This window comes from Populus euphratica, unplaced genomic scaffold (genome assembly GCF_000495115.2).
Source record: "Populus euphratica unplaced genomic scaffold, PopEup_1.0 scaffold44.1, whole genome shotgun sequence".
Taxonomy (NCBI): Eukaryota; Viridiplantae; Streptophyta; class Magnoliopsida; order Malpighiales; family Salicaceae; genus Populus; species Populus euphratica.
The window spans coordinates 1,771,812-1,796,962 of record NW_011499865.1 but is presented as its reverse complement, the minus strand read 5'-3'; the positions used below and the strand labels follow the sequence as shown (position 1 = coordinate 1,796,962).

The 25,151-nt window shown below is 33.9% G+C and overlaps 3 protein-coding genes across 7 annotated transcripts in view; 1 reads left to right on the top strand and 2 right to left on the bottom strand.

Moving 5' to 3' along the window:
• Positions 1-32: 32 nt before the first annotated feature.
• Positions 33-4,249, bottom strand: LOC105126022 (2-oxoglutarate (2OG) and Fe(II)-dependent oxygenase superfamily protein). Its single transcript, XM_011026735.1, has 7 exons — positions 3,893-4,249; positions 2,363-2,536; positions 2,195-2,287; positions 2,038-2,106; positions 1,154-1,360; positions 564-689; positions 33-438 (listed from the first exon to the last, which is right to left on the bottom strand). Exons 1-7 carry the CDS (start codon positions 4,172-4,174, stop codon positions 283-285), a joined length of 1,107 nt encoding a protein of 368 aa, XP_011025037.1. The 5' UTR covers positions 4,175-4,249; the 3' UTR covers positions 33-282.
• Positions 4,250-8,463: 4,214 nt separating this feature from the next.
• LOC105126021 (clustered mitochondria protein-like) lies at positions 8,464-21,352 on the top strand. 3 transcript variants are annotated; one of them, XM_011026732.1, is made up of 29 exons: positions 8,464-8,685; positions 9,406-9,640; positions 9,864-9,925; positions 10,143-10,332; positions 10,410-10,547; positions 10,661-10,817; positions 10,923-11,116; positions 11,221-11,322; positions 12,507-12,642; positions 12,770-12,898; positions 13,109-13,460; positions 13,907-14,011; positions 14,236-14,354; positions 14,728-14,836; positions 14,915-15,049; positions 15,453-15,587; positions 15,767-15,937; positions 16,131-16,217; positions 17,007-17,141; positions 17,407-17,559; positions 17,759-17,827; positions 18,197-18,355; positions 18,751-18,807; positions 18,885-18,925; positions 19,129-19,248; positions 19,446-19,755; positions 19,845-19,952; positions 20,033-20,104; positions 20,432-21,352. In XM_011026732.1, exons 2-29 carry the CDS (start codon positions 9,415-9,417, stop codon positions 20,903-20,905), a joined length of 4,245 nt encoding a protein of 1,414 aa, XP_011025034.1. In that variant the 5' UTR covers positions 8,464-8,685; positions 9,406-9,414; the 3' UTR covers positions 20,906-21,352. The 3 variants fall into 3 exon arrangements, with proteins under 3 accessions (XP_011025034.1, XP_011025036.1, XP_011025035.1); XM_011026734.1 differs by having other exon boundaries at positions 9,394-9,640; XM_011026733.1 differs by having other exon boundaries at positions 9,376-9,640.
• A 2,740-nt stretch (positions 21,353-24,092) lies between these two features.
• The window catches only part of GFA2 (gametophytic factor 2), a 13,449-nt gene continuing 12,390 nt past the window's right edge, over positions 24,093-25,151 (bottom strand). For all 3 annotated transcript variants that reach the window (XM_011026728.1, XM_011026729.1, XM_011026730.1), the window contains 2 exons: positions 24,796-24,862; positions 24,093-24,556 (listed from right to left, as the gene is read on the bottom strand). In XM_011026728.1, the coding sequence (XP_011025030.1) occupies positions 24,463-24,556; positions 24,796-24,862 (161 nt within the window). In that variant the 3' untranslated portion in view covers positions 24,093-24,462. The remainder of the gene's footprint in view (positions 24,557-24,795; positions 24,863-25,151) is intronic.

Genomic DNA, 25,151 nt, shown 5'->3' with positions numbered 1-25,151 from the left:
TCCCTGTGTCCTAATCAGAAAACAGCCATTCAGAAATGTAAAACATCCATTTCCAATTGAAATTTATCATCTAAACAGATCTTTCAGGTCTGATATCAGTACATTTGCACCATGTAAAATTAACTTTTAAGAAAATGGGGATGTATCAGAATTATATGCTAAGAAACGGCTAATTAAATGCTCCTATCCCAACAAATATCCGTTCTTTATTGCAAACAAATCATCCCAACAACCATTTGGTGATGTTTGCATCTCTAGAACAACAAAAAATAAGACAAGTTATCAAGATTCCACTTTGTTTCCTTTAAGGTTGATCACCGCAAGCTCCTGTTCAACAAACTCTCCTGCGCACATTAGTGGGTATTTGCTGGCCAGTGGAGATTCAACAAAATGGCCTAAAGGCTTCAACACGGCATCTGATGCTATGTGTGCAAAAAGCTGCATATGATCGAGGATAAAACAAGTAAGCACAAGATTCTTTAAGAAATGCAGTTTGCTCTTTAGAAGGTTGCAAGCACCAAGAGGATGATGATGGAGGAAATGGTATGCTTAGCTCCACTTACTGTTGATGAAACTCTCCAAAGGCTGCGATTTTGCTGTGATGCTAATTTGATTGCATCTATTGTCCTGTTTGTGACAACAACTTCATGCATGCCAGCCATGCATTCCCCTGCAGTCAACCACTCTATCTGCAAACAATGTAAATACTGTTAAGATTAAAAGCCAGATACAAATCAAGCCTAAGTTGTACTCAAGAAGTTGATTAAACTGTCATTCAGAGCTACAAACCACAAATGCAACATGGAACTGGAAAAAAAAAAAAGTTAACTGAGCTGAACACTAAATGGACCAACAACAATATATTATCTAAATTATCTTCCAGTTGTAAATAATTTCATATGAATAGCAATATTGGATTACTGGCTGTGTGTTCTATAAACCAGATATATGTTTCTTCTGCTTTCTTAATGGAAGCTAGTAGCATATGTGACCTGATAAGTAGAAGGAAAATGATATGTGAGAGTAAATACTAAATCACAAAGAGGGGAAAACAATGACCACAAAGTCAAGGTTAATCATAACACTGCCATCAGTATCTTGTTCATAAGTTTTAGCGTCTTAAAAATTGTGTCATCACTTTATATGCTTTTACCTGCTTTCCTGTCTGAATGAGAAGACATCCTGAAGGAACCTTCACTTCAATTTTTTGCCCATTCCTTAGCCAAATGTTTAGACCTGGAAATCTACTTCTGCCATGAATTGTTAAAAAGTTAAGGTCATAATGATACCCTGCAAAGACAGTGCCTTCCTGACCATAACAGCTGAGATCACTTCCTGTTGGAGCAAGCAGATGAGGTCCCTAGTGTTTACAGGGAGAATGGGAATTGTTATTCAGTGCATGAAGTTGTTACTACTGGAAACAAAAAGAAAATCATAGATCCTAAGACATAAGTACGATAACAGCATTGAGTTAAAGGGAGAAAGAGGACAAAGAATTAGTAATGAAGAAGTTCCTACAAGAAATTTGCACTCCTTGTCTGTTAATAAAATTCTAAAACAAAACAATTAAGGTGAGACACTTGTCAAGCCTTTGGGGTTCAGCTCAAGTGGTGGAGGAATGGGACATGATCTCCATGTGTTCTAGGTTCAATTGTCATCAAGCCCAACAAAAGGAATAAATAAATTGAATAAAAATAAGGAAAGAAAACAAAGAAGACAGAGGAACATGGCATGAAAGTACAGGTAAAGAAGTTAAAGATTGGAACACTTTACTAAAACAAATAAGATATTAACAAAGAGCTGCTACTAATAGGGATCCTTATGACACCCACCCAGCATTGAAAAGGCAGAGTCGAACACTTGCACCAAAAGTGAAAAAAAAATGTTAATCGTGAAATGAAAGGGCATAGAAAAACAACAAATCCATCATTCTTTTGTTCAATTTACATTTCCTGCTTTAGTGCTAAAGATTGATCAAGGAGAATAGAAAACAGGAACATACATAAAATTAAAAAGTTATATTATCAAAATTTTAACCTGTTTCATAAGAGAAGTAAATGCATCCTTGGACAAACCAAAACCAATTGCTGCCAGTTCAGCAACAGCCTGATAAAAGACATGGCATAGAGAACACTATAAGAGATATAATACAAGACAAATACAATCAAGCCAACAAACCACATAAAAAGATTACCTCTATTGCAGAGATCATTTTGCAACCCCATGCGTCCATAGTGTCTTTCCATTCAGGAAAACCTTCAGGTATTACAGGTTCTGAATTAAGTTCCTATGAGAATGGGATTGAAGTTAGCAAACAGTAACTAGAGGACCAAAATGTTAAAGGAAAAGAATGATCCCATACCTTAAAGCGAGTGTTTGATGGCCGAGGACCTACTCTCCACATGTATCGCCATTTAGGATCCGGTCCACTAGGAGTGGATGGTTGGAACTCTTTGGGCATTGCTTTTAACTTCTTTTGCATCTCTTCGTCAACCAAGCTTCTTGGAACTTCCACTCCCTCAGGTGTCACTCCAACCTGATATCCCCATTTCACAAAACGATTCTTTTATCTCTTTTTACAAAAAGAAAAAAGAAAATATCCCCATTTCACAAAACGATTCTTTTATTTCTCTTTTTACAAAAAAAATAACTCAAATACAATTTAACCACTGAATTTGGGGCAATATCAAATCCTTCCACATTCCCTTCCTTTTCCTTTATGATTCGGAAGTCAGAAAAATAAAACCTATACATAGTCTTTAAAAATTAAAACTAGAAAGAGAAGGCAACTTCTTGAACAAAACAATTGTGAGTATGTACCTTTTCATTTCTTTGATCTTCTCAAAAACCAAAAAATAACTAAACTACTGAATAACAATCAGAGTCCCTTTCTGGAAGACTGGAACTACAATAGTTCACAGCTTCATGAATCATGATGTGCTATTCTAGAGTGGTGTTTCCATAACAAATCCATATGAACAATTCTAGTCGCCATCAACACCTAAATCCCAACTATTTTCAGCTAGCAAACAAAAAACAGGAATAATAAATCAATAATTCCTCTGCTTCAAGCAACTAGTACTAAAATTCACATAAGCAATATTTTTTTTGTTGTGGCATTCAGTGATTAAAAAGAAAATATCCACCCTGTCAAACAATTAGATCAACTTGAACAAGGGGTTATCATCGTCGACAATATTCCCGAGGCGGTAACCAAACTTTTCCACTTTGATAAAATAGAAAGAAAGCTATCTAAGCTTCCAATTCTCTTCACATTTCACGGAAACCATAGAAATCACAATTCTCCGACTCCAATTATGCAAAGTAGGTAGGGACCCAAAACCAAACATAACAAAAGATTTAAAAGTGATAAATGTTCAACACCCTTTCCATTTCCATTTGTCACGTTTCCTCGGCAACCAGACAAACTTGATCGCTAACGTGGTAATGCAAATCCAGTCTAATCACTATAACCAATACAGCCTATCAGGTACTAATCAATGTTCCAAAATTTTCCCCTCTATTATCAAAACCCGATTCGATGAATTCCCTTCTCTTTCCCCACACTCTCAGAAACCAAAAGAATTTATCTCCCTACATTCTCCTAAACATCATCTAAATCAAACTCAAGAAACACTTTGGTTCCTAAAACCCCACACTTCCTCAACAAAAACATCCAAAACCCAGAACCAGCCCAATTCCCAAAATTTATCATCCAATACAATCATCCACATTAACACCTTCACATCCTCAAACTTCTCACCTCCCATCCCAAAAAACTGAACTTTCTCTCTTTCCTCTCACTTCATCCAAAACCCATAAACCAAAACCCCAAAAAACACACGATTAACAAACGATTAACAAAATATAAAAAAACCCTTCAATGTAGTACCTGATAATGCAAGTGAGATCTTTCTTGTAGTAACTTGAACTCTCTAGGTCTTTCAAAGTACTTTTCCATCATATCAATAAACTTGTCATTATCTTCCGCGGTACATCTCGGATCCTTAACTATCAAAGCTCCAGTTTCTCTCAGGATCTGACTCACTTCTTTACACAATTCACCGAGCCATGACCCGACTTCTTCGATTTGACCGGATAAAGTAACCGAATCAGTGCTCAGTTTATCTGCGATCTCTAAATATCTCGAGAGATCAATCACCGGTATCTCCATTTTTGATTGATTCTGGTTTTTGGTTTGTTTTCTCTTTTGGATTTTAATAGAAAGTGAGAGAGAATGATGAGACTGTTGGAGCTTTTGGATTTTAATAGAAAGTGAGAGAGAGAATGATGAGACTGTTGGGTATGGCGGGATAGTGGGTTGCTTTTTTATTTATCAAGGGATAACTTCATCTAAGCCATCCTACTACTAAGTATTTTGTTAGTGCATCCTTACAAGTTTCAATTACGCCCACCGTGACACAGATTTTTCACGGCAATATCATCATCCTCCTTGTGACCAACATTTCTCGGATCTTCCTTAGAAATGCATACGTATGGTTGTAGCCATTCCATTTTCTACCCAAAAATAAGAAATCTCTTTATTTGATTGACACAAATTTGTCATAAATAGGTGAAAGAAATAATAAATACAAATACTATCATAATTGTTGAATTATTACCTTCTAAAATTAATTCATGAACGATTCCAGTTGGTTGTGTAATTTCTATATTTATGCGTTGGATACTGTTGGATGGAAATCTAGTTTTTTATCAGAAGAAAATGTTGCCTCGGAATTGACGTGTCAAGGGCGTAGCCGAAACGTTTTTAGATGAAGGATCGAACAGTATCTTATGCAGTTTACTTTATTATTAAAAGGGGCCGCGGTGCATGTTAGCAAAAGGCTATTGTTTTGGGGGCCCATTGAGATTCAAGCGGGAGTTCCCTTGCGTGTGACTGTACCATACGCAAAGCACTTATTCCGGTTACACACTATCTGGACACGTGGCTGAGTGATTCCCCCCGTAATTCAGAATCCAGATCACATAGAAAGAAAAGGATCGTGTCCTTTGTTGGGTAAAATTCTTGATATTCTTTTTTACCTCGTGGGAGATGGACTGTAAAACATTTACGGGAGTTGAAGTAGTTTTCGTGTGGAAGTGACGAAAACCTATTATCCAAACAATCTTGGGATGTGTTTGGAATAGAGTTTGGTGTTGCTTTTTAGGTTGCACATTATTAAAAAAAAATATATATATCACACCTCACTGTAATTTTATCCTCTAAAACCCTGAGAGTAGTTTCACTTTTTATTTTAGATATGCCTCTGTGTCGCATGCGTTTTAAAAGTATTTTAAAAAGAATTTAAAGTTTTTTTATATTTTTAAATCATTTTTATATATTATTTTTTTTAAAAATAAAAAACATTATTAATATATTATTCTGAATAAAAAAACATATTAAAAAACAACTACAACCATACTTTTAAATACTTTTATATATATTATATTATAATTTTATATTATATTGCAATTTTATATTAAATAGCTTAGGTGGTTAAAGGATGAAATGAGACTCTTACGTCGCTTGTATGATGCCTGTATTCTTTTAAAAACAAAAAAAATGGGAAGGTGCGGGCCTTTTATTCAGCTTTATTACTTTATATTAGGTTTAAGATAAATTATTATTTTTTATATTTTTATTATTTTATAAAAAATTAAATTGATAAAATAAAGTTCATAGCTTGTGTGTTCGTGTAGTTGGTTAATTAACTAGATATTAATCAAATAATTTACTGAAATAGTTTTGGTATTTTTTAATATTTTTTGTTTTTTACTAATCTTATTGCTTAGTATAAATATTTTATTAAATTTTATATTTTAGTATTGAATTGATAGAGCTTAACGTTTTTTATTATATAATATAATAAAAATAATAATTTAACTAACTCGAGGTTTTTAGGATAACTAGATATCAAACAAAAAGTTAGATAAGGACTTTTCAAGTTACATCGAGCTCAATGATGGTTTTTTTTATATTTTAGTATGCAGTGAAAGTGCTTGCAAGATTTTTAAGAGGGGAAGTGGACAAGTGACGGTGAATATTTCTTTTTACCATGATGGTGAAGATTTTTTAAATTGATGATTTCATGTGAAATTATATATAGTTTAAAAAATATGTAAAATTATCTGAAAAGCTATTAAGTTGTACATGACATCAATTTTGTAAAGGTCAGTCCATGAGAGGCACTGGTTTTCTACACAATGGCCCTTTTTGTTAGTAGCTAGCCGGTTTGTGCGTGTTTTAAATTATAATTATGATTGTTTTTTAAAATATTTTTATTTAAAAAATATATTAATAATATTTTTAAAAAAAAATTATTTATAAAATCAGCATATTAAAAATATATTAATTTAAAATAAAAAATTAATGGACACCCCATGTAAATAAAAAAAAAATGCAAAAGATAAACACTTCTAAAACATAATACATAATGCCCAGCACTTATTAAATCAAAATGCAAAAGACTGAATTATAAATCAGCTCATCAAAAATTTTCAAAATGAATTTAATAATCCTTGCAGTTCAAAAAATAATTAATTAGTCCCGTGGTATGTGCTGGCGATACATGAACTAATAAAAAGAATAAACTAAAAAAGAGAAGGGGTCTAAGTGTCACGAGACTTAATTTACTGTAGATTCAGTCAAAAAACTATAAACATTTGTCTCTGTCGCTGATGTTAAAGGGGTCTGTTTAATTTTTTATTATTGTTGAAAATACTAAAATATCCTTAGGAATAAAACAAAATACAGGATGATGTCGAAGGGGTGTCTAAGGGTAGTTTTGTTTTTTCAATTTTGAATGCATGGTTAGATTACAACCCTTCGAGTTAAAAACAAGCCTTTGGTTAAGGGTTATTTTTGCCATCTCAAGTTGGTTTTTTTTTTTTGTTACTGGTTTGTTCAGGGTACTGTGGTATTTTAATATAAATTAAATAATATTAAATTTAAAAAAATTGTTTTTATAAACACTGATGAAGGTGCCCGTGAACTTCAATTAACATGTGGGGTGTCTTTTGATGATAAAACTCATTTTTTTATCGTATCATTTGATGCATTGCTCCATTTTTTTTTATCTTGACGCGTCACATATTAATAGCAAGTTTTAATTTTTATTAATTTAGTAATTCAATTCTAATATATATATATATATATTTAAATTTGATGCTTGTTATTTTTTTTCCTTAATACTTTTATAAAAAAAATTATTAATTTTTAATTTTATCTTTCAATATGTATATAATGTATTATTGTTTTAGATTTAATCCTCACCCTTTAAATTTTATTTTTTATTTTTATTGAAGTTTTTTCTTTTCAATTTAACAATATAATTAAAAACTTATGTATATTTTCATTTAATTTCTTATTTTTATCATTATTTTTTTAGTAAAATTATTTTTTTTTAAATCTAATCCTTTAATTTTAATTTTTCATATGTTGTTTTTTGATCCTTATTGCTTTTATTTTTACTTATTTATTTGATTATTTTGTAAAAGTTTTATCTCTTTTCAACCTAATCCTTCAATTCCAATCCATATATATTGTATTTTTAAATTTGGTTCTTATTATTTTATTTTTTTATTTTTTCCCAAAGCCTTTTTATAAAAAATTTATTAATTTTTAATTTCTATATTATTTTTTTCAATTTAGTTTTCATTATTTTAATTGTTTTTGAGTTATTTTATTTTCATTTTAACCCTCTAGTAAAAAAAATCATGTCCCTTTTCTTATTATTTTTTATTTTATTTAATTAATTTAACATGTATATCTATTTTTATTATTATTTCATTGAATAAAAAAAGTTATTTTAATTTAAAAAATTTATCAACCACAACCGTTTAAATTTCATGTTTTATGAAATTAAATATCTCTATCTATACATGCCTCTTAATTTTTTCAGTTTTTATTTTTAGTCATTTTTTATGATTTTTTCACTTATGAAAACACATAGTTTTCAATTTAGTTAATTACATTTATTTTTATATATATTTTTTATTTTCATGTAGAATTTTTTAAAATATAAAAACATGTTGAAAAAGTTTATATATAATTTTTTTATTAAGAAAAAAATATCTAATCCCACAATGAAAAACAAGTAAAATATCTAGTAAAATTACATAAGTTTGTTTTATATTGTAGTGTAGTGTATCTTTCAAAAATGTTTTTTTATTTAAAAATATATTAAAATATTTTTTTTATATTTTTAATATAAGCATATCAAATTCTTTAAAAATATTAAAAATACTAATTTTATATCTTTTCATGATAAACATATTTTAAAAATATTTTTAGAATGTATTTGATACTGTGACAGAGATTATTTTTCATTTTAAAATATATTAAAATAATATATTTTTTTAAAAAAATTATTTTTAATACTAAAAAACATTTTTTTAAAATTTAAATTTTTAACGAACCACAGCTAACCGAATTTCCAAACATGTTCTTAAACGCAGTTTTTACCACATAACCCGGAAAAATCTCGCCGCCTCTCAGCCACTGCCTGTTTTGTTAGCCCTCCTGCTAAAACCTCAGCCTCTCTCTTTCTCTCTCTAAACCCCCCCTCCCAACACACACACTCACACACACACACACACACACCTACTAGCATACACCTACACACAACCAACAACAACAACATACAGAGCTGCGATTGGATTGAAGCTTTTTTCGTCACTTAATTGGTAATACTAATCAATAAAGAATGAATGTTTAGTTCATTTCCTTGATAATTTCCTTGTTTTTTCCGAACCCATTTTTCATTTCTTTCTTTCTTTCTTTTATGTTGGTTTTGATTTCTTTGATTTTTTTTTGGTGTATCATAGTGTTTATATCGCAAAGTTTTGATTTTTGGTCATGGAATTTGATTGATTTTAATATCTAATAACCCTGTTGTTTAAAATTGCATGTGTTTTTGGGCTTTGAAATAGTTGATTTTTATGTTTATCAATGCGGGGTGGGATTTTTGTGTTTTTTGACTGGTCTCATCAGTTTTAAGGTGAAAGTGAAAATAGATTCATCAACGCTAGTTGATGTTACAGGATTCAAGTTTGTTTATGAGTGTCCCCTGTGCGCGCGATAACTCGAATGGATACTTTAGTTCATTTTGCAATGATTGAAACTTGAAAGCTCCTTTTGGCTTTAAAGCTACCAGGTTGGAATTTTCCTAGACAAGCAAGTGCAGGAAGATTTAAAGTCTTAGAACACTGTTTTCTAAATGAAATATGTATTCATTTATGCAAGAGTACTTACAGATGCACTTATGCACACACACATCATTGAATGATTACATTCTCTTTTGTGCATTCGGATTCTTTAGTATATTGATGATGTTTTCAGTTTTCACTGAACTGGTATTCTTTTCATTTTGAAAGCTAGTAAACCTTATTAAGTTTTCGAATTAGGAGGTGAAAATGGCTGGGAAATCTAATAAAGGGAGGAATCGGAGAGGGTCCAATAACACAACAAATTCTTTGGAGCCAGTGGCGTCATCAAATGCTCCTGTGAAAGATGACACAACTGCTTCAGAAGCTGGTGTAGCTACTCTTAATGAAGTACCAGCTGGGAGTGAATCAACTAATGGCTCCTCAGAGATAAAGGAATCTGAAACAGCAAATTCTGCTAGTGAAGCAAAGCAAGGTTGTTTTTATGATATTTATTTTTTTGCTTTCCTAAACCTCACAGTGTTTTGCTAATGGTATGGTCTGGTAACATTACTATTTCTCTGTCAACCCAACCTAGTGAAACGGTTGCACCAATCACTTGTTGAAATTGAGCTTAATTAAATGCTGCATTACTTGTTTGTAATCTTTATCGTTTGTTTTGTCACGCATCTCATGTGGTGTTCTCCCTATGAGTGCAGGTGATCTTCATCTTTACCCTGTCTCTGTCAAAACACAAAGTGGCGAGAAGCTTGAGCTACAAGTGAGCTAACATGTTCCATTGAGATGGTTTATTATTTTATAGCACTCTGTGCATTGGGTAGTACCGGTTTTTTCTGTCACCATTCTGCAATGCAGAAGTATTTTTTCCCTCTGCTCAAACAAGTAACTAATGACCTCAAGTTTTAAACATGCTCTTGCTCTTGGCATGTTATTTGCTTATTTATGTCAATGAATTGATAAATAATACAAAATCGCAGTTGAACCCTGGAGATTCTGTCATGGATGTAAGACAATTCCTTCTTGATGCTCCTGAGACTTGTTTCTATACATGCTATGACTTGTTGCTGCACACGAAGGATGGTTCCACTCATCAACTAGAAGATTATAATGAAATATCTGAAGTAGCTGACATTACTTCTGGTGGTTGCTCCTTGGAGATGGTCACTGGTCTGTTAGCATTGCTCTCTCTTTTGGTATTAGAGATCCATTTATGGACGATTCTAACGTGGAAACTTTTTTGGCAGCATCATATGATGATAGATCGATCAGGGCACATGTTCACCGCACAAGAGAATTACTTTCACTTTCTACACTTCATGCTTCATTATCAACATCCCTTGCTTTAGAGTATGAAACAGCACAAAAGAAAGCTCCGGGTTCAGGTGGCTTGTGATATTCATCCTAAAATCATTATCATTCTCCTTTAATTACGTATAAAGTATTTCTTAACTCTTCATTCAGTGCCAAAGATGTTCATACAATGCCTTTAATGTAGATACTGGAAAAACAGAGGTCCCTGAGCTTGATGGGATGGGATTTATGGAGGATGTTGCTGGCTCGGCTGGTAAATTGTTATCATTCCCAACAAAGGAAATCAAGTGTGTGGACAGTATTGTGTTTTCATCCTTCAATCCCCCTCCAAGCCATAGAAGGTCTAGCCCTCTCACTCTCTCCTCTGACTATTTGCACAAAAAATCCAGCATTTCCCTTGGAGTGTGATTTAGCAAAATAATTTGTTTTCTTGGTTGCCTCTCCAGGCTTGTTGGGGATTTGATTTATCTGGATGCAGTAACATTGGAGGGTAACAAATATTGTGTTACTGGAACCACAAAGATGTTCTATGTCAATTCAAGCACAGGGAATGTGCTTGACCCTAGGCCCAGCAAAGCTACTTCTGAAGCAACAACCCTTGTTGGACTGCTGCAGAAAATCAGTCCTACATTCAAAAGAGGTAAAGGAAGGCAATTGAGAATTTATATTTTATTGAGGCTTGAAGTTCATTTCTCAGTTCTGACTTTTGAATACTATGTTTCCTTGTGTGTTCCTATTTTGAAGCTTTTCGTGAAATTTTGGAGCGTAAGGGCTCTGCACACCCTTTTGAAAATGTACAATCTCTCCTGCCACCGAATTCATGGCTAGGATTATATCCAGTTCCTGGTAAGTAAAACGTTTGTATTCTATTTTGTATATTTATGCTATTTAGTTCCTAAAGTTGCAGAACACTGCTTTATCTTGAATGGACATTCTTCCTTGCAATTTTTAGTGTAAATCAACTAACCAGGTATTTTAGCTTCTTTTAGATGGGTTACGAGCTGTACTTCTAATCTTGATTAGTTTTATTTTTTTGTTGCTCACTCTCAAACTTGTCTAATTCCATCCAAACTTCAAACTCTTCCTTCATTTATGTCATTGCTTTGTTCATTTAGAAACACGGTCCGCCTTGCATAGATTTCAAGGAAGTTTCTGTTGGTATTTTTCAAGTAAAGTAAGCTTTACCTGAAAGTTTATTTCTCTTAAGTTGTGAATTATAATCTATGCATCACATCATTCCTGGTGAAAAATTTTGAATTGAAGCTTTGATAAGTTTTAATGAGGCATCCTTTATGGGAGTTGGGGAGGGGTTTGTTATGATGTTGTAGCTACATACTGGTACAAAGCATTGTGGCACAGGAAGTCAGAGGAATAATTAAAGAACAGAGAGATGAAAAGAGGCAATTAGAAGAGAAAAAACTGGATGGAGAAGAAGGGATCTTCTCTTCCGAGTCTGATCAGTTTTTACCCTCATGGGAGCTATCCAGTTTCACATCAATAAGGCTTTTCAAGCTTAACAGCAATAACAACCAAAAGAAATAAGATGAAATCAACCTGGCCATGTATCTTCCCTGAATTCTTGTAGCTATCCTTTTTTTATTCATAGCTTGATTTTTTAGATAGTGGTTTTTTCTTCAGGATTAAATTTGGCTGAAATTACTTATTTAGGTACCATGTGATCATGTATATTTTCAGGCATGCAATATAAGAACCAGCTGCATCAACTAATTAATTGTTCTGAAAAAGTTTTTGTTCTGAAAAGATAATTAGAATTTTATTTGGTGGTGAAATTTTATAATAAAATACATTGAATATGTATGCTACTAAAATGAAGAACAATACAGAAGAAAAATAGGGTTTTGAAGTACAGTTGAAGGCACTGTAGCCACAGTAGCATGTGATAACATGGCACCAAATATGTACTTTTGGATGAATTGGCTGCTATCCATAAAAATGACAGATCTGTGGAATTCAGTGGTTCATTCGACATCTCACCTGCATCAGCTTCATGTTTTTTTTTTTGGTGTCAGATCACATGCCTGATGCAGCCAGAGCTGAGGATGCACTAACTCTTTCGTATGGTAGTGAGCTGATTGGCATGCAAAGAGATTGGAATGAGGAGTTGCAATCCTGTCGAGACTTTCCCCATTCAACTCCTCAGGAAAGGTATACTTGTCATAAGTGCTACTACCTTTATAAAGTTATGCATGTTCTGTGCTGTTTTGTTTCTACAATGTACAATTTCTTTATATAGTTTCATCCTCTATCCCTTATCAGGGTGGTTTTATTGCAGGATCTTGCGTGATAGAGCTCTCTACAAAGTGACTTCTGACTTTGTTGATGCAGCAATTAAAGGAGCTATTGGAGTCATCAGCAGATGTATTCCTCCCATAAATCCAACAGATCCAGAGTGCTTTCATATGTTAGTGGGACCCTTATAACTTCTGAGTTTCTATTCCACCCTTGTAGTCAATGCTATTTGCCGGTTTGAGCATTGCGCGATGTATTCTGCATCTTTATGTTCTTATGAATGATTACGGGCTATGCTCGTTAAAATTCTATTTCTTTGAGAGGTTTGTGATCATTAGTAAACTTTTCCATAATATCTCGTTCTTGTTTATTCTTATTCTAGGTATGTTCACAACAATATATTCTTCAGTTTTGCTGTGGATTCAGACCTTGAACAGCTCTCCAAGAAATGTAATTCAGATGCTAGTTCAAAGACTGAGAACACTAGTTCTTCAATTAAATCATCTGAAAAGGCCACTGCCAATGGGATGAAATGTGATGGATCAACCGCAGAAGTGATGGAATTGCCTCCCGAACCTTCTGAGCCACAGTTGGCTGAGAGCGAACAAGCTACATATGCTTCGGCAAATAATGATCTGAAAGGCACCAAATCCTACCAGGAAGCTGATGTCCCTGGTTTATATAATCTTGCCATGGCCATAATTGATTACAGGGGTCACAGAGTGGTAGCCCAGGTGTGCATCATAGATGCAATTCTTCTTTCTTTCTTGCTTTCGCCCTCACACTCAACTTTACATGCACAGAAACACACACTCACATGCATGCACCACTTTAGTATAACATGCATGCATGCAGTTATCATTGAAGTTATATAAAAAAGGAATGCAATTTTAGGCAAATTGCTCTCTTTTGCTTCTTGACAAAATTGGTGTCTGCTTTTTCTGTTATCATAGGTTATATGATTACTTATTTGCTAAAGATTGCTTTTTCTCTCATCTTAGGGAAAAAAGAATAATATCTCAAATCCTAATCCATGCTGCGTTTCCCATTGCATTGAACTTCCTGTCTTACTTGACAGCCAGTGGTCATTTTTGTTGTTCCTGTCTTTTTTTAAAAAAAACTTGTTTTTAATGTTGTTGGCCCTATTATCATCCCACTCTTCTTTTGGATTTTGTTTTAGAGTGTCTTACCTGGCATTCTTCAAGGGGATAAATCAGACTCTCTGCTGTATGGTTCTGTTGATAATGGCAAGAAAATACGCTGGAACGAGGATTTTCATTCCAAGGTGAGCAGAAATTTAAGTTATCATTATGGGTTGATGGTAATGCATCATTAATTGAGAGGGTCTTGTATTCAGGGTAGATAATTTTGTTATTAGTCCTGGGAAGTATGTTTGTATCTCACATCAGCTATATATCCTGGGCACCATGCTACATCCAAACATTATTATGTTCTCAGATTTGTATATCACACACTTTCATGTTAAGTACTGATCTCTGTGTGACTCAGGTGGTTGAAGCTGCCAAACGCCTTCATCTAAAGGAACATACTGTCCTAGATGGATCTGGGGATGCTTTCAAATTAGCTGCACCAGTGGAATGCAAGGGCATTGTGGGTAGTGATGACAGGTGAGGTGATTGATCTCCTGGGATTTTATCTTTATAGTTTCTCTTCCCTTCTATCACTTGGTGGCCTTCTCTCTCTCTTCTTTATTGCCTTTTTTGTGTTATGGTAATGATTAATGATGAAACCATCAGTATGGGAACTGCCTTACAAGGCTGCTGATCCTTTCGTAGTTGTATTCTTTTTTTCACTAAAATATGAAATGAAAATCAAAGAATAAATCAGCATTTGCATTACTGTTCTTCTATCTGTTTAATAAACTTCCAGCATCGAAGTGCTGTTGAGTGGAGTTCGGTGGTACTACATTGTTAACATCCCTAGAATATTCATTCTTTTATAAGCACTTGTTATGATTGGTAATTTTATTTCCTTTATCAGGCATTATCTACTGGACTTGATGAGAGTAACTCCTCGTGATGCAAACTATACCAGACCTGGCTCGCGGTTTTGCATATTGAGACCAGAATTAATCACTGCCTTCTGTCAGGTATGTTTGTGTGGACAAAATTTGGTAATCATGGGCTTATTTCTGCATTTTCATTTTTTTATTTTTTTAATGGCAAAGGCCGAAGCTGTGGCAAGGTTGAAGAGTAGACCTAAATCTGAGGGAGGGGTTCAAGTGGCTGCTGATTCTACAGAAGTTGCTAATGCTGATAAGCAAGTTAAATCTGAGGAAGCTGCAGTGCCCATCAACAATCAAGTAAGATTGTTTGGCAACCTTTTCTTACTTCTGGCACCATGCTCAAGCTAGAATAAATTGCACTTTATGAGGTTCATGTGATTGAAATGCATGCATGCAGGGGGTCATCTGGAGGGTTCCTATGCAATTGAAATGTTTGTTTGTTTTATTTGGTCATAAATGCTGCAACATGACACAGTCGTGACTGAGGGTGGAACATTCTCTTATTATACCTGAAGCTATACATAGTTACAGTGTTATGTTCAAACAGTGACATATGGCTTCAGATTTCTTCGGAGGGCAAGTGTAAACTAAATTTTGTCATAAATGTCAAGTGCATTTTATTGTAATATGTATATGAACACTATTACCCACAAGTGTGTGAGCACTTATTTGAATCATGTACTTTTGTGTTCGTCTTTAGGAGATAGCTAAAGAAGGGAAAGCTGACACTGTAGAAGAAAGTGCTCCTCCTCCTGCTGGAAGCTCTGAATCTCATGAAGAAATACTTTTTAACCCTAATGTTTTTACCGAGTTCAAGTTGTCTGGGAATCCAGAGGTGAACATCTAACCTTTTGGTTTTCTTATTGTAAATCCCATGATCCATTTGAATTTGCTGGTTTTCTTAGTGACCAAATACCTTTGTTTCCAATTGTGGCCCAAAAGCTGTTCTGGTAGCCGCACAGTAACACTAAACAACTAGGAGTTCATATTCTTTTTTCAATTGCCATTTATCAGGAGATAGCAGCGGATGAAGAAAATGTGAAGAAAGTTAGTTCGTATCTTGCAAATACTGTGCTTCCAAAGTTCATCCAAGATCTTTGCACACTTGAAGTCTCACCCATGGATGGACAGACTCTTACTGAAGCACTACACGCTCATGGAATTAATGTTCGCTACATGGGAAAGGTAAGCTTATACATTTATTTAATGCTCTCTAACATTTGTGCCAGGATTCTGACAAATTATTTTGTCAAATAACAAGTTTTGTAGCTCAACTTAAATTTGATTTATTAATGTAGTGATAACAGAAGTCACTATTATTTAATCTGTTTTCTGTTATTGGGTTATTACATTTGACACAAATCAATGATTTCTTTAGGTTGCTGAAGGGACAAAACACTTACCTCATCTATGGGATCTTTGTTCCAATGAGATCATTGTCAGGTCTGCAAAGCATGTCCTCAAGGTGATCAGCTTTATCTGACCCCCTCAAAAGCTACGAATTGCTGTTCTTTCTATTTTCCATTAAAAAAAGTGCTGACTAACTTTTGAATGTCTTCAAATTAATGCAAGGCCCATTACCTGCATGTTGACAGCATTGTGTCTGTAGTGTTTTGGCAACTGGGCCACCCAGTTTTCTAAGAGAGGCATTTTGTAGTTCTCTAAAGTGTTTCCTTAGGATAATTTTGCTCCAGTTAATCACTAGTTAGTTGGTATTTGGTCAGTCCAGGCCAGGCATCTGTCTTCAAGTGATTTTGTTGCATGTGCAAACCTGTTTGGGACAGAAGTTGCTTTTGTTCTATCCTTTCTAATGCATTATATGTGCATCTTGTCATTAATTGGCAATAGATCTTTGAAGCAAACTGTAGAAAAATGCTAATGTGCTGCAGAATACAGCTATCAGATCAGTGACTCCATGTGGGGCCCACTGATCTAATGGATAGAATTTTTTGGGGACGAGTCTCTGGTAGGCTAGACTTGTTATTAATTGATGTCCATTTGCTGTTCAAATTTAAATTCTCCTATCTAGTTACGGGGATTGGTGGCTGTTTTGATTCATCAATTTCATTTTACATGGGCAAGAACAGCAAGCTGTTATTGTGTAGTCAGAATAAGAAATTCTGAGTTTTCTTATTGGCAGAGGACACTAAATATGAAAAAGTGCACACACAAGCACATAAATGTCCTTTAAACCCATGCCTCTGGTACTAAGCAATTGCCTTTCTCCTGCCTGCCTTTTGTTCTGTTGATACAGGATCTCCTCAGGGACACAGATGATAATGATTTAGGGCCAGCGATCTCTCATTTTTACAATTGTTTCTTCGGAAGTTGTCAAGCTGTTGGTGTGAGAGTTTCAACTAATAATTCGCCTTCAAGAGCAACAAAGAAAGTATGTTTACAAAAGATTAATAGTCATAATTGTTTTTCAGTTACTTCCATCACACATTGTATTTGCTCCTAAGCTGTTATGAGCTATGCTTAAGGCCCCCATATGCTATGTTTTCCCTTCTGACCATTCCATTTCCCAGATTCGATAGGTCGAATCTCACAGGAAGAGGAAGACTTGTGTTTGAACTTGAAATATTTTTACTATTATATCTAATTTCTTTCATCAATGTTTAATCAACTGGTTTCTTATGTTGGAACACTTACAGGAACAAGCTAGCAATCATTCTTCAAGAAAATCCTCTAGGGGCCAGACAAGGTGGAAAGGAGCATCTGCAAGAAAGAACCAATCCTCATATATGAATGTTAGCTCAGAAACTGTATGGTCTGACCTTCAGGAACTTGCAAAGCTCAAATACGAGGTATCTTTTACCATGATGTGGGTTGTATAATTTGAGATTAACTTGAAATTGAATTGGTCCATTTTCTTACATGGCTGTTTATTTGACTTACAAGAAACATTGCTATTATCATTTGTAAGGGGGCATTATTCTATTACCATAGCGCTAAAATATAAGATGCAAGTATAATATGCTGGATCTAATGCACTCCTATGTATAGTTTGAGTTGCCAGAGGATGCGAGGTTACAAGTGAAGAAAGTCTCAGTTATACGTAACCTTTGCCAAAAGGTCTGTTTCAGTTCCTATGTCATCCATTCATATTGACATGCTTATATTTTTTGTTGGAGGAGTTTTCACAATGATTGATTTTTGTTAAATGTCATTTCCATCCTGTGCTGCCTGGAACAGTTTTTTTCTTTTTACAAGTATATATTCATTAGTGGCCATAAATGCCCATGCTTCTTTTTTCTTCTACCACTGTGATCATTGTTTCCTATTATTGTTTTCTTGCCAAAGAAAAACATTTTATGTTTGCCTTTGGGGTGCTAATTGTAATTATATTCTGATTCTTCAGAATAGACTAATGAATTTCATGTTGGCTTGTGGTTGACATTCTAAATGGCAAATGATTTGTGTTTTATGTGGTTCCCTTCACAGGTGGGCATCACCATTGCAGCTCGCAAATATGATCTCCATACTGCAATGCCTTTCCAAATGTCAGATATCTTGAATCTCCAACCTGTGGTGAAGCATTCAGTTCCTCTATGTTCAGAAGCCAAGGATCTTGTGGAAACAGGAAAAGTTCAACTGGCTGAGGTATGTCCTGGACAAGGTTGCCTTCATTAGTGGGTCTTGGATGATTGTACTGTGTTGATCCTTCAAGAATCAAATTCTTTGATTGTGATAATGTTTCTTCCAGAACAGTTATAGGTTTTTAGCTTCGAATTTAGTTGTGTTAAAATCCTATTTGAGCATGGGTTAAAATGGATTTCAGTACACCATAATTTTGGTAAAGACAGTATCTGGAAAAAAAACAGAATATTACTCTTTGGTAACCTATTTTCAAGTAGTATAGCCTTGCATGGTGGCAAGTGCAAGCCTAACATATGATCTTTGACTTTGTGGAATATAAAAACATTTCACAGAATATGCTGTGTGTTTCTTGAAAGATGTTTGTGGTTATTTAATACTGTCGCTTTCTTTTGCTTCAGGGGATGCTTAGTGAAGCCTACACGTTATTCTCTGAGGCATTTTCCATTCTTCAACAGGTATGTTGTTCTTTTTTCTTCATCCATTTAGAAAGTCTCTGAGATAAATATCTTGACCATTCTATTTTGTGTTTTAGGTGACTGGTCCAATGCATCGTGAGGTTGCTAACTGTTGTCGGTGGGTATTGTAACTCAATAACCAAACAATTCTTAATTTCTGATTCTGTTTCCTTGACTTTTTGTCAATGACATGTGAAATCATGCTTATTTTAACTGAGTATACTTTGAAAATGCAAGGTCATCTACAATAATCAGACCCAGCTTTTTCTAGTCAGCAGTGATTCTCTGTTTATTCATTTGCACTTGAACTTGAATATTCAGGTACCTGGCCATGGTTCTGTACCATGCTGGTGATATGGCTGGAGCAATCATCCAACAGCACAAGGAGTTGATCATAAATGAACGTTGCCTGGGATTAGACCACCCTGATACTGCCCACAGGTATCATTTCCTTGCCATTTTGTCCTTCGTATTAAGTTAATTTGCAGTGGTGTTGTTATTTTGCAGTGCACTGACAATTGTCTGACAAATTTGCAGTCTTAAATTCTTTGAAAATTGAGATATCTTCATTTCAGTTTCTGCATTCAACAGTTAGCACCTGTTTAAAATTCGTTCACTGTGTTTTTGCAATTATGCAGTTATGGAAACATGGCTCTCTTTTACCATGGACTGAACCAAACAGAACTTGCACTGCGGCACATGTCTCGTGCGCTTCTCTTACTGAGTTTGTCATCTGGCCCAGATCACCCTGATGTGGCTGCAACCTTCATAAATGTTGCAATGATGTATCAGGACATTGGAAAGATGAACACAGCTCTTCGCTATCTGCAAGAGGCCTTGAAAAAGAATGAGAGGCTTTTAGGAGAGGAGCATATTCAAACTGCTGTATGCTACCATGCTCTTGCAATCGCATGTAACTGCATGGGCGCATTCAAGCTATCACACCAGGCATGTTTTTGCTTGACATTTCTTTAGTATTGATTTTCTCTGATATAGCGATAGCACAGATGACTGAATTAGCTTTTGCTTGTGCACAGCATGAGAAGAAAACCTACGACATACTTGTCAAACAACTTGGTGAGGAGGACTCAAGGACACGAGATTCCCAAAACTGGATGAGCACATTTAAGGCACGAGAACTGCAGGTTGATGCAGTATTAAAAAAAATGTTATTTTATTTTTCTGTTTCTCAGTTTCTGAACTTTTAATATATTTTTATTTACAGATGAATGCGCAGAAGCAGAAAGGTCAGACATTGAATGCAACTTCTGCTCAAAAGGCGATAGATATATTGAAGGCAAGTGTTATTTAATTTTTCTTTGATTTAATCTGATGAGATGGTTTATTGGTATTTAGATGATGGATATGGCCATTTTATCATTTTTGTGCTTGTGGAAATGATTCCCTGTAAAACATAAAGCGTGCCCAAGTAGTTGTGCTAAAAAACGAAGTGCATTCATTAGAAATTCTTTGTTTTGCCTGATACAATTTTCTTCCTGTTTTGTGTTGTCCTTGCATCTCTAATTGCACGAATTAAGTTAAGTGACAAGGTGTATAGTCTCTTTGTAAGTGTCTGCTAGTGTCTATTGGAGACCAGAATATCTGATGTTGATTTGAGTGTCAGGCTAATCCTGACCTGCTGCATGCATTCCAAGCCGCCGCTGCTGCTGGAGGATCTGGATCTGGATCTGGGAGCTCTAGCAGTTCCATTAACAAATCCCTTAATGCAGCAATAGTTGGTGAAGCCCTTCCACGAGGGAGGGGGGTAGATGAACGAGCTGCTCGTGCAGCAGCAGAAGCTAGGAAGAAAGCAGCTGCTAGGGGGCTCTTGATTCGCCCGCACGGTGTTCCTGTACAAGCTTTGCCACCATTCACTCAGCTCCTCAACATCATTAACTCAGGGGCGACTCCAGATTCCATCAACAACGAGGAAGCAGGTGGAGTGAACAATGAAGCTAATGGGCAGTCTTCTAATGACCCAGTAGATAAACAAAAAGATCAAACATCAGGGAAAGATCAGGCTCCTATTGGGTTGGGCAAAGGCTTAAAATTATTAGATGCCAAGAAAGAGAAAGCAAAGGCCAAAGTTGCAGCTTGAAGTTTCGAGGCAGAGATTGGATTGATTAGTGGCAAGGCTTAAACAATTGGAAGTGTTCGTATTTCTTGCCATTTGTGGGGGGGCATCCTTTCATAATCAATTACAGTGGTGACCGGCCGTCAACTACTCATAGAAACTGAAGAGTACCGAGGTGTGCCAAAGAAACCATCTTTATTCGATTTGTCCAAAAATCACCCTCGTAGATATAATTGATTGAGCATGCATGGGGGTCATGAGGTGCAAGATAGATGATAAATGACAATGTTATGTAGGTACACTATATAAATTGATGATTAATTTTCCAGCTAGTTTTGTAACTTCAACTCAAAAATTAGTTTTGTAATTTGTTTGCAAGGGCTGCTTGCTCTTGGCACCCTTGCTCTGTAAGGGATAAAGGATAGCCACTTTTTTTTTTTAATTAATGAAAATAATATATTTTTTGTTTTATAGTAACCTTGTGATGGAAAATGACAGTGCTAGTTGCCGTTGCAGCATGGCATGTTGAAAGAATGGTTCGTTGTAATCGTCTTTTCCACGACGAGGGGTGGGTGTAACTACTTATTAGCCTCCTGTTTATTTGATGCAGGTTTTTTAACATGTTTTTAAATATAAAAAAGTTTTCAATTATAAATAGAAATATTTATTCACTCAAATTGAATAAATTGATATTCAATAAAAAATAATAATTAAGATTAAAATATTTAAATCATGTATTCTATTATGTTTTGTTTATAAGAATAAATTTTTTATCTAATCAAATAATTATTTGAAACAAATTAAATAAAATTATAAAGTCTAATCATCTAATAATATAATGTTGAATATGTTGTATGGTAAATAAAAAAAAATATTTTTACAAAGAAGCAATAATAAAAAAAAAGATATGGGTTAACTTAGGTTAATATGCTAACTCTGCAATTATGGACGCAAGATTGAGATAATTCAAAAAACAAATAAAAAAAAAAGATCAATATAAAAAAAATATTGGATAATAAAATTAAAAAAATAATTTTTAAAAATAATAAAAAATCGATCAAACTCAACTCTTATTATTCTTCAAAACTCGTGACCGTAATTATTAGGCTAAGATTACCTGCAAGGCATATAAAAATAAATAAAGCAAGATATTCAATTAAAAAATATACTAGTGGTGAAACTAAAAGAAATAATTAAAAAAATGGTAATGAAAAAATATTTTCAGTGAACTCATTTTAAATCACTAACCCTATGACCATAGGAATATGATTAAAATAACTCAACATAAAAGAAAGTGAAGAAAAAATCATGGAAATCAATTAAAAAAATCAAATATTAAAAAAAAAATTTGACAATAAATTAAATTTATAAAAGGATTTAAAACAAAATCAAATTCAACTTGTGTTAAGGTCTTGAGACCGACTAACCCTATAGAAGGGGGAAAAAACAAAGAAAAAAATCTCAATTAAAAAAACATTGAGAGATGAAATTGAAAAAAAAAAAACTACAATAAAAAAGTATAAAAAACAACAATAAAAGTGGAGACTAAATTCAATATAAAATAAATTAAAATTAAATATTAAAGGATAAAATTAAAAATAAAATTTAATTAATAAAAAAGTTAAAAGAAATCAAAAGAATGGGGACAAAATCTAATTAAATCAAATTATAAAGGATAAAATTTAAAAACAATATAATGTTAATGCTTAAAATTGAAAACAAAATTTAATTAGTGAAAGGTTTAAAAAAATTTAAAAAATAAAAATTAAATTTGATATAAAAATCAAATTAAATCAAATGATAAGGGATAAAATTAAAGAGAAATTTAATTTAAAATAAATAAAAAAAATAAATAGTAATAAAAAAACAAAAATCATATTAAATAAAAAAAATAAATAAAAAAATATCTTCACACTTTGATAAGAAAAAAAAAATCATCAAAGCCAAGTCAACATTTTGTTGTGTACATGCATTGTACCTAAAAAAAAAAAATATTGACACGCTTTCAAACACTACTGTAAAAGATGTAAAAGATAGTGTTTCATCGTCATAATACATGCATACATTACCTGAATGGTGTGGACGACGCCTAATATCTGATGCATGCATGGTATAACAAAAAAACAATAGCAAAAATAGAAATGTTTATAAAGCCCCAATCTGCCCATTTATTTATTTGTTTTCTCCCAGAACTATTCTAGTCATTGCCTTGTAACAAGATAATATAAAAAGACCCACCATGATTTAGAGTTTCTGTTAATATACAAACAGATGATCATTTTAGCATTTCACCTGAGTCATAGCCGACCCTCGTTTTCCCTTTTTCTGCCGGCCTCCTCTCCCTCCTAGGTAACCATTCCCTGTAGCTACTGTGGCTTATTTTCCACAGGCCGTAGGAGCCCCTCTCCTGATTTCCCAGATGGAATCGTCGTCTAGAAAATTGTCCTGGGCTCTCTCATTCCTCCATTAAATTGTGGCTGGCTGCAGGTATTCGAATTCATGAAGTTATTGAGAGGATATTTTCTTGCATTAAGCTTGATTGTGTGCATGAAGTTTAGTTTTAACATGCTAAAAATGGGAGCAAAAAATAATTTTTTAGGCAAGAAATGAAGTAAAATAGGATGTGGGATGATACTCCACGCATGAGGTTAGTTTGTTGAGTAATTTGAATCTCATAGTCGTTCGAGTAATTAGAAATGGCAACGCTCTGCGAGAAAAAGCTTATCCCATCAGTCATCACTGAATACATTTTTAAGAACTTGAGTTCTCTATCCATCCTCCACTACTTGGGATCATTTTCTGGAAGTCTATTAGCCATGCCTTACAACATAAAACTGTCCTCAAATAAATTTATTAGATTTTCATTATAAAATTTAAAAAATAAAATTCATCTGTACAGAATAGTTTTAAAATATTATATATGAATCAGAAAAAATCTTTAGACTTTAAATGCATTAATTATTATTTAAAAGAGATTTTTTAAATAAAATAAAATAAAAAAGAGTATTAATATAAATAAAAATAAAAAAAATTAGAGAAAAAAATCATATAAAAAAGCATTAATTAAAAAAAAAGAATCAAAAAAAGATAATTTAGAAAAAAATCATAGAAAGGCTTTATTTTTTCAGGACCATAACCATCAGAACTAACGAGTTAAGTAAATGCTAACGGTACAAATATAAATCAGCGAATGTATCAAAAGTTTGACACCTCAATTGAATGCCGAATGCATAGATGCACGCACCAGCTTCACAATCATTCTAGCAACTCATCCAAAAAAAATAAAGAGGGGGCAACAATCATTGTGGTACAAACTACAAAATATAATATATGTACAAAGTCGAGCTATTCCAATGGAAGGCTACCATTTTGTATCAAATGGGGATGGTGATTTGCTGTGGGGAAACACACCATCCAAAATAAATAGAAAGTCAGATACATCTCAACTTTTCTCCTACAAAACTTCTGAAACAGGATGTGGTTATTACCATTGACCTTTTTCCTGTCCTTTATCATTCACTTGTGTTAATCTTCTAAGCAATAAAATGGGATGATGAGCAGAAGAAAATATTACCCCGGTCTCACCCACATGCTCCAACAGCACGTTTTTCATATTCACCATGTTCTTCTTTGGCAAACTCCTCAATCAATTCACGCTGTCTTGGGGTCAAATTTCTGTAGCAAAATATGTTTTCTGTAAAGGTATTGTCTACCACTTGAAAAGTTAAGGAGCCAAAAGGATGGCTATAGTTATCATATATTATGCATTGCCCATCTCGCCATCCAAAAATTATGGGCAAAACAGAACTTAAAATCTCTATATGATTCTTCATTCATCCATTTCTAGTAGTGGGCAGCGCAGCAAATACATCCAAAAGTTGAGCAGAGTTAAATAAATTGACAGAGAAACTCACGTTGGAATGCTGACATTGAAGTGCACAAACTCATCACCAAACGAATACGATCCCCGTGCTTTTATTCCTGTCAGGAAATACAATGAAATTCTTACTTCATCACAGACAAAAGCAGAGTAGCATACCACACACATGAAGGAATAAGGAACATCCTTGAGAACCACAACAAACTACTGAGGCTTTTCCAAATTTATCACCATTAATTCAGTACTTAACAAAAAATTACAGCAGATTTTTTGATAAGATCTAGGATAAGGAAACAAAAGCCACTTAAAAAATTGAAAACCATAAGCTTGGAGGTATGCTAACAAGATAACCTCCAGCAGGGATATAGCCCCAAAAGCTATCTCGACAGG